This window comes from Myodes glareolus, chromosome 25 (genome assembly GCF_982192425.1).
Source record: "Myodes glareolus chromosome 25, mMyoGla1.1, whole genome shotgun sequence".
Taxonomy (NCBI): domain Eukaryota; kingdom Metazoa; phylum Chordata; class Mammalia; order Rodentia; family Cricetidae; genus Myodes; species Myodes glareolus.
Window position 1 is genome coordinate 32,803,315 of NC_142050.1, and position 13,167 is coordinate 32,816,481.

Sequence of the window (13,167 nt, forward strand, 5' to 3'; positions counted from 1 at the left end):
GAATCCTTAGCCTGATTGATAGTCTCATACTAAATATCATTCCCCTGTTATGTGTTCTCTCCTAGGGCTAAATCGCAATCCATTATTTCATAGTGTTTACCACAATGCAAAATGAGTGCTAATAAGCGACAGGCATTTAGCCTATTAAAATATAAGCTTCCTGTGGTTTATGGAACGAACTGGCTTGCTTTGACAAACTCTACCAAAGTTAGCATGCATAATAGGTGCTAAACACCTATCTGCTGGGAGATGTTCAGTAGGTTAGGTCGTGTAAATCACAAAGGACTTCCTTGTAATCTGAGGACTGGAGTTCAGACCCCCAGCACCCATAGAAAAGCTGAAGGCATGGCAGCCTGCGTTTGGGAGGCAGAGACAAGGAATCCCTGGGGCAAGCAGCTGAGCTAGACTAGCAGAACCTGTGAACTGCAGGGTGAATGAGAGAGCCTGCCTCAAAGGAGACAGTGAAGAGCAATCAAGGGAGACACTGGACATCAACCCCTGGTTTCCACATGCACATACTCCCACACTCCCACACACACACAAACACATATATGCATAGTACACACACATACACGTTTAAAAACAAAACAGAACAAATGCCTCTACTGGGGAAGCTTGGGAACTAGTTTACTCACTCAGCAACTGCACAAGCCAAAAGAGCCTACGGTTGAGCCCTAGGAGCCACATAAAAACGCTAGGTGTGACTGCACACAGTATAATCCAGTGCTGAGGAGTTAAAGACAAGTAGGTTTTGGGGGGTCACTGGCCAGGCATCCTAGCTGAATCCATGAACCACCCCTCCCCTCAAAAAAAAAAAGGCCCCTAAGGAATAGCACCTGAGATTGAGCTTTGGTCTCCTACACACACACACACACACACACACACACACACACACATTTATACATACACACAAACATGCAAACACACATGCACATTAAAAACAAAAACACCAGAAAATAGTCTGCTGAGGAAATGGAGTCCTCTGTCGCCTGAATGATAGAGTCACAAAAAGCACGTTTCATTTCCGGAAGATCCTTTGCTCCAGCTCTGATGGTTTATGTGAAGAATCACAACATCAGGATGGAGCTGCTCCACAGAAACCACGAATCCCTTTCGATAGAAGTGCACACCATGATATTTTTAGTTGATGGTGTTGAGTAAGACCAGCTCGCTCTGATTTTATGAGGACAAACTTCTCAACACTGTCTTAAAATGTACTTGCATATTTCAGGGAACAAAGGCTTCCAAACCTCCTAAGCCTGCCGCGTCGGATCTCCCTGTCCCTGCTGAAGGGGTCCGCAACATCAAGAGCATGTGGGAGAGAGGGAATGTGTTTTCCTCCCCTTCTGCCTCGGGAACACCAAATAAGGTATGAGTATGGATCTCATCATCTGAAGTTTTGAAAAGTTGATTTTTTTCCCATTTGTATTATGAATGGCCTTCATTCACAACAAATGCAATGAAGAATGTACAACCTGCAGTTTGATTTGCCAAAAACGGGGGGGGGGGGGCAAAATAAAGCAAGCTCATAGAGAATGTATTCATGGACTAGCCTGTGTACTCAGAGGTGGCCATGGACCACTAAATGAAGTGCTTGCATTTAACTATCAGTCATTAGGGTTAGAATGGGACGAGGGGACATGGAATAAAAACTGATATTTCTTTTTTTAAAGATTTATTTTTATTATATGTGTATGGCTGTTTTGCCTGTATGTTTGTCTGGGCACTATGCACATGCCAAGGGCCTGCAAGAGGTCAGAAGAGATCATAGAATCCTCTGGATCTGGATTACAATGGTTACAAATGGTTGGGAGCCACTGTTGGGTGCTGGGAATCGAGCCCAGGTCCTCTGGAAAAGCAGCCCGTGCTCTTAACCACTGAGCCATCTCTCCAGTCCCTGATATACTTTTTAAAGGGACAGAATCAATGCAATAGATATGCATTATTATAAAGGAGAATGTATTAAACTGGCTTATATGGTGGAAGGTGGCTTGCTGCACACTGGAGAGACTGAAAACCCACTGAAGGTGGCTGCTTAGCCCACAGTACTGGGAGCTTCAGCAGTCCCGATTTGGTGATGAAGGCCTGCAGGATCCCCAGAGAGCTACTGGGCGTTAGTCCACATTGGAAGGGTGAAAAAACTGGGTTCTTATGTCAACAAAGGAAGGCTGGCTACTAAAACACCAAGACAGATGCATCCCCCAAGCAAGGTGTGAAGCACACAGGCAAAGCAGCCCCTCTTCACATCTGGCCACCGCCAGAAGATGCTGCCTCCTCTGGGGAAGGGCAGGGAGTGTCTTCCTGCATCTTCTCTAGCTAATCCTTCAGTCAGGCTTGTAATCAAGATCAACAGTTGCAGATTTAAGGATACCTTGAAGCATGTAAGATTTCCTGGGTAAAGGTACCTTTTTTCCTTTAGTATTTGGGGTGACTGGCTTTTTGCAGGAAACCGCTGGCCTGAAGGTGGGAGTCTCCAGCCGCATCAATGAATGGCTAACTAAATCACCAGACGGCAACAAGTCACCTGCTCCAAAGCCCTCTGTAAGTAGCTTGGGGAGTTCTGAGTTGGATGGTTTTCCTGTCCTCGGCTGCCGCTGCTGGGTGGCACACTGCGGGGTGGCACAGTGCGGGGTATGGAGACACAGAATGACCTGGGCAGCTGCACCATGATTCAGGGTAAAGCACAGCCTCTGCCGGAGTGGAGGGGCTTCGTCGTGGCACACGGTGCTGGGGCAGTTCAACTAAGACCCTCGGCATTTCTCTCTGTTTTCCTTTATTTATTTATCTGTTTACTTGGCTTCTGTTCTATAAACCACACACAGGAATTTGAAAGCACAATGCCGTGTTCTCAGGCTACTTATTTATTACAAGCATTCCAAAACTTATTCCCAAAAGATTGTGTATTTTGACCGTTTTCAAACCACATTTTTTTAATTTTACCTAATTTCTATAGGTAAAATAGTTATTAGCACAAAATAGTTATTTAGTAGCTATTGAAATAATTGTTATTATACATATATATTATTAATATAAATTTAATAATGTGTTATCAACACCTGAAAAGGAAAACCATAAAAAAAACTGAAACTAGAAAACTGGAATATTCCCCCTGCAAAACCACAAAAACTGGCTATGAATATTATTTTAAACTACTAAAACTTTTCTTATTTACTAAGTGTAAACTAGTTATACAAATATTTAACTCACTATGTAATTGCCTTACAGTTGTTATTAGAATAAACCATTCATATTCTCCATTCAGCCTTCTCTGCTAAGCTGACTCTGCAGTTTTATTGGTATCAAAGGAACAGAAAAGGAATTGCCATAACCCACATTCATTGTTATTCAATTTATTTATCTTTTATTTTGTGTGGATTTTTGCGATAACATAGCCCTGGCTGTCCTTTAACTCACGATGTAGACCAGGCTGGCATCGAACATAACCTTCATTTTTTAAGAAGAAAAACATCCCAGATCCCATGCCTTTAAAGTGTTAAGCTCCTGCAGCATTTCACAGCATCTGTTGAGTCTACACATAATCTCCAAAGTCACTAAATCCTAGCACTTTCCAAATTATAGAGGAGAAATGAAAATGTTTGCGTTCCTTTTTTGGGAGCAACACCTTGAGCTTTTTAGTTAATATTCTGCCCAAGGGTCTTTGCATAAGGCTTTACAGAAGGTATATGCCAATGTGAACTCAGTTTACAGTTGTGAAGACATTACCTATTGAAAAAATATGCTTCCCTGCCAAGTAGATAAAGGAGATGAAGTCAATAAAAAAAGGGGGGGGCAAGACACCACACCCAGATTTGGGGCCTCACGTGTCGCAACTGGTCATCTCAACACAAGAAATATAAATTATTTTTAAATAGAAATAAACTATGGTCTGTCAGTGTTATGGTTCTAGGCCCATGATTACTAATATTTTGATTTCTGAATTATGGATCCCTCTGAAAGCCAAGTGAAACTAAAAGCCATTCTACAACGTGTAAATTTGAGGAGTTCATGGCCACATACCCCACTTCAGGGACTCTCCTGAGAAAAGAAGGAAGGACGCAAAGATAAATGACTTCTCTTTGAGTATGGCCCCTCCTCTCTAGAGCAGACGGCCATTCCTTTCCTCCCACGTCTACAGTATGTGTGGTCTAGTTCATCCTGTACCAAGTTGTCCTCATGGGCTTGGTCCAGGGCTGCCTCTCTAGCCTTTTATCAGCCCCTGACCTGACTTGCTTCCCACCCATTCATTACCCTCCTAGTGGAAGGGTTAAAAGAGTAAATGTAAGTGGAGTTATTACCACCATAGGTGGGATTGTACTAAGGATCTCACACCAAAGATAGCAGTAACAGTGCCTGCACTTATTGATGGCCTCCTAAAAAGTGATAGGACAGAAAAATAATACAGGAAACTTATAAAACCACAGGCTGGTTTACGTCCTGTTTAGTAAGCGACTTTTAAACTTATCTAGAAAAGCAAAGAAGGGAATATGACAGTGAATATAGATCATAGTGATCACCTTCTTCCCATTGGGTTTGACAGATTTGTGTGGCCTCAAATAAGTAAGAAATATATATTTAATGCCATAAATAAAATACTAGGTTGGTTATACTCATTAAACTTTTTAAAGCTTTGGAGACATTCCTCTGGTAGTATTTCCTCCTGTATTTTAGCCCTAGTACCCACCATGTCAAATTACAGCTAGTCATGTGACTGTCTCCTGGGAGTAGATAATGGCTTGGAACCCAGCAAGGTAGGAAGAGTGAAGCACAGATTCTGTGGTTGCAGCAGAAACAAGGTAAAATTTCAGTATGGAAAAGGCCACTGGAGTCCTACAGATGTGTAGACTGTCAGACAAAACATCCAATTAAGGCAGGATACGAAGATATCAAACAGGGATCTTGGGTCCTATCCATGAGGTGTCACAGTGTTGACCTGAAGCTAAATTCTGACCATTACGGGTTTTTTAAAATATATTTTCAAGTTATAATCTGAGCACTTTTTGAAGTATGAAAACATACATTCTTTAATATATTGGTTCCGGTCCTTTCTTTTCTTACAGCAGCCACTCAGACATGTGTGTTTCCATTTTGGTCCTTCAAGATATCCAAGTTTGGGGCTCTGGTTAGGCTGGTCCTGAGTCCAGGATGTCAGAGCATTATCTATAAGTGGCACCCAGTAGGAAGACTCCAATAATCCCTTCTGATTCTGGATCAGAAACAACTTATTCTCAACCCATTTCCTTTATTCTCACTATGGATAGTTGGAGGAGAAATCCTAGGTTTGTTGTTTGCAGCTGTTTCTCCTGTGAGCATGAGAACAAAGTCAAGAGTTATTTCAACCGAACAGCCTTTACCCTGGTGAACCCCAACGGTAGAAGAGTAAGTCACGGGACTAACACTAGCATGTTGACTTCTGAAGCTCAAAAGAAAAGCCACCCAAGACTTCGTAGTTTATGGCCTTATTCTCAGGGATGCTAAGAATTACAAGTACTCAAAATTGTCATCATTAGCCCCCAGAAAATTAGTATATTTAAAATTAAACATTGTCCTGCCTTGTGTATCTTTCTGGGACAGTCAAGCTACTTACGAGCAGAATTTATAAACTCCCAGCATAACTTTGTGACTGGAATTCAAGTCTGAATGTTTTAGCTGATTTGTCTAGTCTTTATGTCTAAACTGCATGTCATATAGCAATTAAAGTGCTAACTTGTCTCTCTTTTTGTTTAAAAAAGAGTGATGTCTTTCTCAGCTGGCTTCTCTTCTTCATTCTTTCGTCTCTCGTTGACTGGAAACCTGCCTTTCCTGCCTTCATTTCTCCCTCTTCTCCCAGACTTGGTCTTTCTCTCACATATAGTATGGTCAGGTAATTCCTTTTATATTTCCTTTTGACTTGAAAATACTGACTTACCATGTGGATGCTGGTATTTTCTTGAAACACCTTATTTAAACTCTTTAAGTGATCTGGAAAGATTCATCAACATGGTTTCAGGGAAATGGAACACTCATGGGATAGAAAAATATGTGTCATCTATGAACCAAAGAAATAAGTGATAGTACCCACTTTTCGGAGCTTCTGCCAGCATGTTCCTTACTATAGCTGCCAATGTTTTTAAGTCTTCCAGACAATTTGGCAACTTTTACACACACTGGCAAATGTAGTGGAATTTTTTTTTCTTCTTAAATATGATTTGTCGCTTAATGTTTCCAAGTTAAATAGGTATCGCTTTCTAATAGAATATCAGGAATTCATTCCACGGGCCCATAACCTCGCTAAGAGTATGACAAATCTCCACATGGCATTATTTAACCATGCATGTTCGGTATTGAGATGCTGGGATTCTGTGTCAGAAATATGTTCACCAAACCTGGCATCCATGGAAAACCACAGCTGCTAGCTTTGCCTTCCTAACGAGAAAAGGCATTGCCAAAGCAAGCAGTACTATTTTCAGTAAAGCACATTCGTTTTCTCCAAACTACCTGTGCCAAGTACTAATATAAGCAGATGCTGGGAGAAAAGTAAATGAAAACAGCAATTTGGGTCCTTATCCAAATGAAATTAATTATGAGGTAGTAAACAAGAGTCCAAGACTGTGTGACTGTTTCCTTCCCAGGAGTCACACATGCCCTTAACATTCATCATCAATTGCCCACTTCTCTTAGGGTTGCCGTGTGGGGGGGGGGGGACACATGATTATTTTCGTGGGGCTAGGTTCTACCAATCCACTTCCAAATTACACTTGGCCATCAAGAAACATGGAATGGTTTCAGTATCTCCCTTAGGTCGCAAGACCCTAAGAGAGGGATCCTACCAAAAGGGACCACTAAAACACAGGGAATGAGCTGGGGAGATGGTGGCCAGCAAAGACTGTGAGCCCATCCCCATGGTGGCTCTGAGAACTTAGCTCCATGCAGATACGACCAGAGGTCAGATGCTTCCAAGTGCACTCCCTAAGGCAGGGTGAGCCTGAGAAGCACTCTGAACTTCCACCCTGCCTCTTGGGTAGGCAACATAGTGGAGGACCTAGATGTATTTCCAGCACATTCCCATGAAACAGGCCAAGATCTGTTCACAAGACAGGCAACGGCTAGTGGTTCTTCTATTTTGGACAGTTGATGTGGCAGCAGGCCTACTTAGGTTTAACCAGGAATCATGAATGGTCACCTGTTTTTTTTGTTTTTTGTTTTGTTTTGTTTTGTTTTGTTTTTTGTTTTGCTTTCTTTTCATTAGGACTTGAGGCCAGGAGATGTATCTGGCAAACGGAACCTCTGGGAAAAGCAATCTGTGGATAAGGTCACTTCCCCCACTAAGGTAATATCCTAGGGCGAATCATGTTTCAGAGATTGATTATGGGATGGTTCTCAGTAAGACAGCTTCTAAATAGTGGTCATAAGTTGTGGAACAGCTGGCCCACAGAGTCATAAGGGATAAATATGGTCTGTCTTTCTTTGCAGGCCCCGTGATTGGCTACACAGCTATTTTGGAGGAAACAAATGTCTTGGGAGAAATTGTGTGCCTCCCCCATTGACTCTATTTCTAGAACTCTCCTAGGAGACATTGCCCACAGCCTCAGACGTAAAGTGGCTATGGCAGAATTTTTAAACAGACAAAATATGCTATCCAGTGAAAACTAATGGCTAAGAATGCTTGGTCCTCTAGGAAAAGTGTGAGCGTCTTTTCCAGAAACACGCTTTGGGTGGTGTTTAAAATACACTCGGAGAATAACCAGTACTGCTGGTTGTGTAAGGAGATAATCCACTCCTAATTGTGGTCTTTCCCCATTTCAAGAAACAGACCCAGCCGGTCCCTCAATAGGAGAACATTCAGAACGAGAACTCAGATCAGTAATAAGGAGAGAATAGTCTGCTTCCTGGTAATGCAGAGTCCTAGGAGAGAGACTTCTGAAGCGAACTCTGGGCTAATGAGAGCTCTGAAGGCCGCTAGAGGGTCACTGAGATCCACTCTAGGGCCGGAGGGACTTCCCCCTTTCCTGAGTTTTGCACTCTCTTCAATCTGCTGCAGCTGCCTGAGTGCACCATTCCACCTTCTCCATCAGTTATATATTGCTCTTCTGAGCCAATGAAATCCACTAGCCCAGCCTCTCTACTTACAGTGACTTTTCAATAATCCCATTATCCAAATGATTGCTAAACATGCTTTTAAAAAGTACCCAGCAGCTACTGTTTGCTAGGCACCATTATTGCCTCGTGTGATCCTCCAGTTACTATGAGCGTTAAGTGGGAGGATCGTTGCCATTTTATAGCTGAAGAAAATGAGGCACTGAGGAATTAAGTAACTTTTGTAAAGGATCATATCTGACAAGTGGACAAATGTGCACCCAGGGGCTACAAAGACGGTTCGGTGGTTAAGAGCATTTGCTGTTCCTGCAGATGTCCTAGGTTTGATTCCCAGCACCCACGCAGCAGTTCACAGCCCTCTGTAACGACAGCACCAGGACAGCACCAGGGGATCACCACCCTCTTCTGGCCTCCAAGGGCACTAGGCATGCATATGGGACATAGTTATACATGCAGTCAAAACATAAACATACAACAACAAAAAAATTAATGTTCAAAAAATACCTACACTGATACTCAAGCAGTCTGCTCTGAGCCTACAGTCTTTTGTTGTTGTTGTTGTTGTTGTTTGGAGTTTTTTTGTTTTTGTTTTTGGAGACATCGTTCCTCTGTGTTACAGTCCTGGCTGTCCTGGAACTCATTTTGTAGACCAGGCTGCCCTCAAACTCACAGAGATCTGCCTGCCTCCCAAGTACTGGATTAAAGGCATAATGCACTACCATGCCTGGCTTCTGAACATTTTTAACCATTACCCTTTTTTTAATGTACATACAACAGAAAATGTAACATTCTCAAAATCCCTTCATAATTTTCTATTGGCAGGGGAAAGGGGAAAGGGTGAATTTTTGTTTTAAACACGAAGAATGAACTTGTGGGCCTAAGACTCTGAAATCCTGGGAACATTGAATATATCTTCCACAGTAGTGGTCCAGGTAGTATGACAGCATCCTTTCCGAGTGGGGGATGCTGACTGTCCACCGTCACAGGTATCATGGTCCCTGTGGTCATATTCAGGCTATGGGAAGGAGAGCAGAACCACCCTGGAATGGTAGGACTAAGAGGACACCCCTCACATGCAAGACAGCCTGAGTGTGTACCTGGGACTGTTCAGCACGGTGAGGCAAAGCACACACCAGCCTTCCTCCATAGTCTTCATCACTGACCTCTTACAGGGGTCATAATAAGACGACCAGACGTACTCGGGATAATGAGACAGCAGGTGTTCCAAAACACCAGACTCCCTACTCACTGTATGGCCATTCCCTTGAAATGGAAGTGCACTGTACTTTGACAATACGATCTAACACACATTAATATGTTATTACCTCAGAAAGGACTTTTAGCAGCTGGATAAAGAGGAGAAGAATGGGTAAGAATAGACTAAGGGTCTGATAAGTCTCAGGGATAAGAAAAAAAAAAGGTGACAAGGGGTATATAAAAGAAAAGCAATCACATTGGCATGTTGCTGTGGCCTTGACTGAGCTAACCAGTCATGGCAAACACTAGAAATTCCCAGTCCGCATTGTAGAGTTTCAAAGCCATCTCGACTTTGAGTGCCGTGAGCAAAGATGAAGGTCAAGGTAGGAAAGGAACATCCAGGAGGAAGAAAAAGGGGAAAAAAATCAGTACAAAGATGGAGCGAAAGGTCACATTTGACCAGATGCCAGTGGTTCCCTTCTCCTTCATGTTGTTTATATTTACTCCTATCATACTGTGAGTCTTTAGTTCAAAATCTGTCCTACCGAAACACTGTGGGCTGCTGATTTAAAGTTCTCTTCTCTCAGCAGGTCTGAAACAGTCGGAGAAAGAACCCAACTGCGAGACGTCTTGCTGGGTCAGCTCAGTTGTAGGGGGCTAATTGCTCTGTTTATATTTATGTTGATTTACTAAATTGGGTTCATTTTCTTTTTTAAAAAAAAATCCAATAGCCCAGTAAACCCATGTATATGCTCACTATATTTAATAATCACAACTAGAGATGCTCGTGGCCAGAGTACTGCCTTTGCGGTGGAGCCTGTTGCTAAAGAAACCGTGCTGTGAAATAGTCTCGCTATTGTCTACTGTCAACTGAGCAGTGACATCAACCACATTGGAAGTCAACAAAAGGAATTCAAGATTAAGATGATCCGAGGAATGCATGCAGTATCGGGGGGACGGGAATGAACCGTAGGTTTTGTTTCAATACAGACATCATGTTTCTGCACTTTAGATTAAAGCATGGAAGAAATTATCTAAGTAGGCAATCGGAACTATCTGAAAGTAACCCGTTTCAGATCTGATACAGGGCAATAATGATTGTCTTTTTTTAAAAAAAGATGTACTGTTGAGATATTGCTTTTTTATGTGCTGATTCATATACCTAAATTGGATGAGTATTTTAGCTGACTGGTACTGATTTTTTTTTTCAGGTTGATTGCTTTGTGGATTTCTTTGGTAGCAATAGTAGCCTGAACCACATTTAGATAACACAACTATGTAATGTATGTGCATACATGTATACAGACACACGAATGGTAGACTGATCTTTCATGTGCTAGACTATTATATTTAGTAGTATGTCCTTGTAACTAACCAATATCACAGCTTTTGAAGATTAAAATCACAATATTATATTAATATTTCATATTTGCCAGTAGAAACATGGAAGTTAGGTATGGTTATGTTTTCAATGCCCAATGACTTATAAGAAAAAGTATTGGAAAAAAAAGGATTAGAAGTGTCAAAATTATTTAGAATTTCTTATAAGACATAGTATTTAGTTTATAATTGAGGGCAGTCTTGAAGTCCAGTGTGAATTTTATTAAATCTACCATCTGGACCAAGCTCAAAGCCTACTTATTTGTAACAGTAAAATTCCCCAAAATGATGACCTACATGATATCTAAGGTGTCTTCTTTCTCTACCAGGTAAAGCCAAGCATTTTGGTTACAGTATTGCACAAATTAGAATTCATGTAGATGCCTAACAAAGACCACCTTTGCCTGGTGTAGAAGCAGAAGGCTAAAGTGAGCAAAGGCGTGGCAGTTCTATCTTTATGTACTCAGACTTTTTAAATTAAGATTGTCTGTCTTTTATTAGTCAGTTGGTACTGTCCTAAGTTGATAATATCTAAAAATTTCAAAACTATATGTAAATTTTAATAGTTTTAATTTCCCCCTTGGGGTCTCTAGGAACTCCACCATTCACACATCAGATCCTGTGTGAGATTATGTCTTCATTCTTCCCAGTAGATAATGAAAAGTACGCCTGCGTCTTACAAAGTGTTCTTATATAGAACATTCTATGCATATCGTGTCATTGTACAAACTCATACCTCAGCTGACTTAACCAAAATTATCTTAGTCTCCATTCTTTCCGCACTGGGAGAGCCTCCAAAATAACTAATCCACATATTTCCCTTCAAGGTGGAGGGGTTGGCTTGAGGGGTAACCACTGCCTGAAAAGTCTATTTTTCTCATGAATTAGTGAATGTTAGTTGGATTCCCTAGCTTTTAGCAAACTTGGGCCAAAGGAAGGAAAGCCACTAAGACTACACAAGTCATCTGCCCATGACAGAGTAGACACAGGTCTACGATAAGATGAACTAGAATGCATACGGTGCACCATGGAAATGACTTCCATCATTGGAGTAAAATGGATCAAAGTTCAAGTTCAGGCCGAGGTGAGGAAACATGGCCGTGTTAGAGTGCTGACCAAGGCCTTCTCCTGACAGCTATGTTCTAGGCTTTTGGGGTTTTGTTGCTTTTAAGGAAGTTCCAAGTTGTGAAAAGAATGTCTTGATCCTAAGTTTTATTCCAATATTTGGATGACATGAGTTTTAGGGTAGAATTTTGTCCTGTTTGGATTTAATCTTCGAGAAAGCGAATTCCTCATATACTTGTTGGGTTACAGCTCTCTGTTATCTATAAGAGAGGAAACTGCACGTTGACTACCGTGTTCTGTGAATCTGCCATTGTTAAAAACATTATCAACACTTGGTATTTTTCACTGATGATTGATCGCTGCAATAAAAGTATATTGTGAAAATGCATCCACAATAAATGGAATTCTTCCAAATGCCCCTGCCTCATGCATTGTTCTGTGCTCTACTGCCTGTGAGAAATGTGGCTGTAATAATAGAGGGGCGCGAGGCGCTGGCACCTCACCTTGAGTCTTGGTTTCACTCCATACAAGAAAGAAGCATTTTGAGATGGGATTTCACTTAGCCCAGGCTGACCTGGAACTCATTATGAAACCAAGAATGACCCTGAGCTCCTGACGCTTCTGCCTCCGCCTCTCAAGTGCTGAGATCACAAGTAATTGTTAGCATGCTTGGCACAGTTCAGAATTAAAATATTTCTTACTACAGGGAATTTTCTAACCAAATGTTCAAAAGTGCCCTGAGGTGGACAACTGGCAGCACATTAAAAAAAAAAAAATTCTCCTTCAAATACAAGTAAAGGCTAGGTGTGGGAGGCGGCACAGGCTTGCCGTCTGGGGTACTCAGGAAGAGGCATGGGTTTTGTTCATTGTCTTGTTCCCAGCTTTCTAGCTTGTCAGGTCATCCAGTCTCAGCTCCACAGATAATCTGACCACTTACTCCACTTCAGCATTAATACAGATGTTTTGCTGTGGCATGCTGTTTTCAGGAACACAACATATTCTGTAAAACCTGCACGCCATGTAATAGGGCTGGACAGGCCCTGACAGTCTGCCTCTCAGATGATTCTGATGCTATGGTGGCCCTGCTGTTCTGCAGACCTTGCTTTGAGGAGCCAGCTCTTGCTCCCCCTCCCCGCCATTCCACTCCCCCTCCCCTTTTCCCCACCGACTCAGGTCTGTGTGAGAATGTGTGCTTCAAACATGGCCAGTGAGGACAAAGGAGAGCACTCACTAGCACCAACACTTAATGCTCATAACACTATCGGGTAGGTGGCATTATATTCCTGTTTACAAGGGAACTGTGGCACAGCAAGGTTAAAGAACGTATTTCAGGCCACCCAACTAGGCACTGTAGTTTCAGAGCCTATGCCTAACCTGCTGTGTCAATGGTTCTCCAAATAGAGGTTATAACCAGGTCACCTGCTAGACTTGTGGAAACAGACTAGTTTCCAC

The 13,167-nt window shown here is 42.1% G+C and overlaps 1 protein-coding gene and 1 long non-coding RNA gene across 8 annotated transcripts in view; one reads left to right on the forward strand and one right to left on the reverse strand.

Moving 5' to 3' along the window:
• Positions 1–12,129, forward strand: part of Cald1 (caldesmon 1) — a 223,669-nt gene extending 211,540 nt beyond the window's left edge. For 6 of the 7 annotated variants that reach the window (XM_085683798.2, XM_085683800.2, XM_085683797.2 and 3 more), the window contains 4 exons: positions 1,232–1,369; positions 2,446–2,541; positions 7,226–7,306; positions 9,858–12,129. In XM_085683798.2, coding sequence (XP_085539924.2) covers positions 1,232–1,369; positions 2,446–2,541; positions 7,226–7,306; positions 9,858–9,866 — 324 coding nt within the window. In that variant the 3' untranslated portion in view covers positions 9,867–12,129. The remainder of the gene's footprint in view (positions 1–1,231; positions 1,370–2,445; positions 2,542–7,225; positions 7,307–9,857) is intronic. The other variant, XM_085683796.2, reaches the window with a different exon arrangement.
• LOC146889480 (uncharacterized) overlaps positions 1–13,167 on the reverse strand; it is a 36,297-nt gene that overhangs the window by 4,897 nt on the left and 18,233 nt on the right. The gene's annotated exons all lie outside the window — the stretch shown is intronic.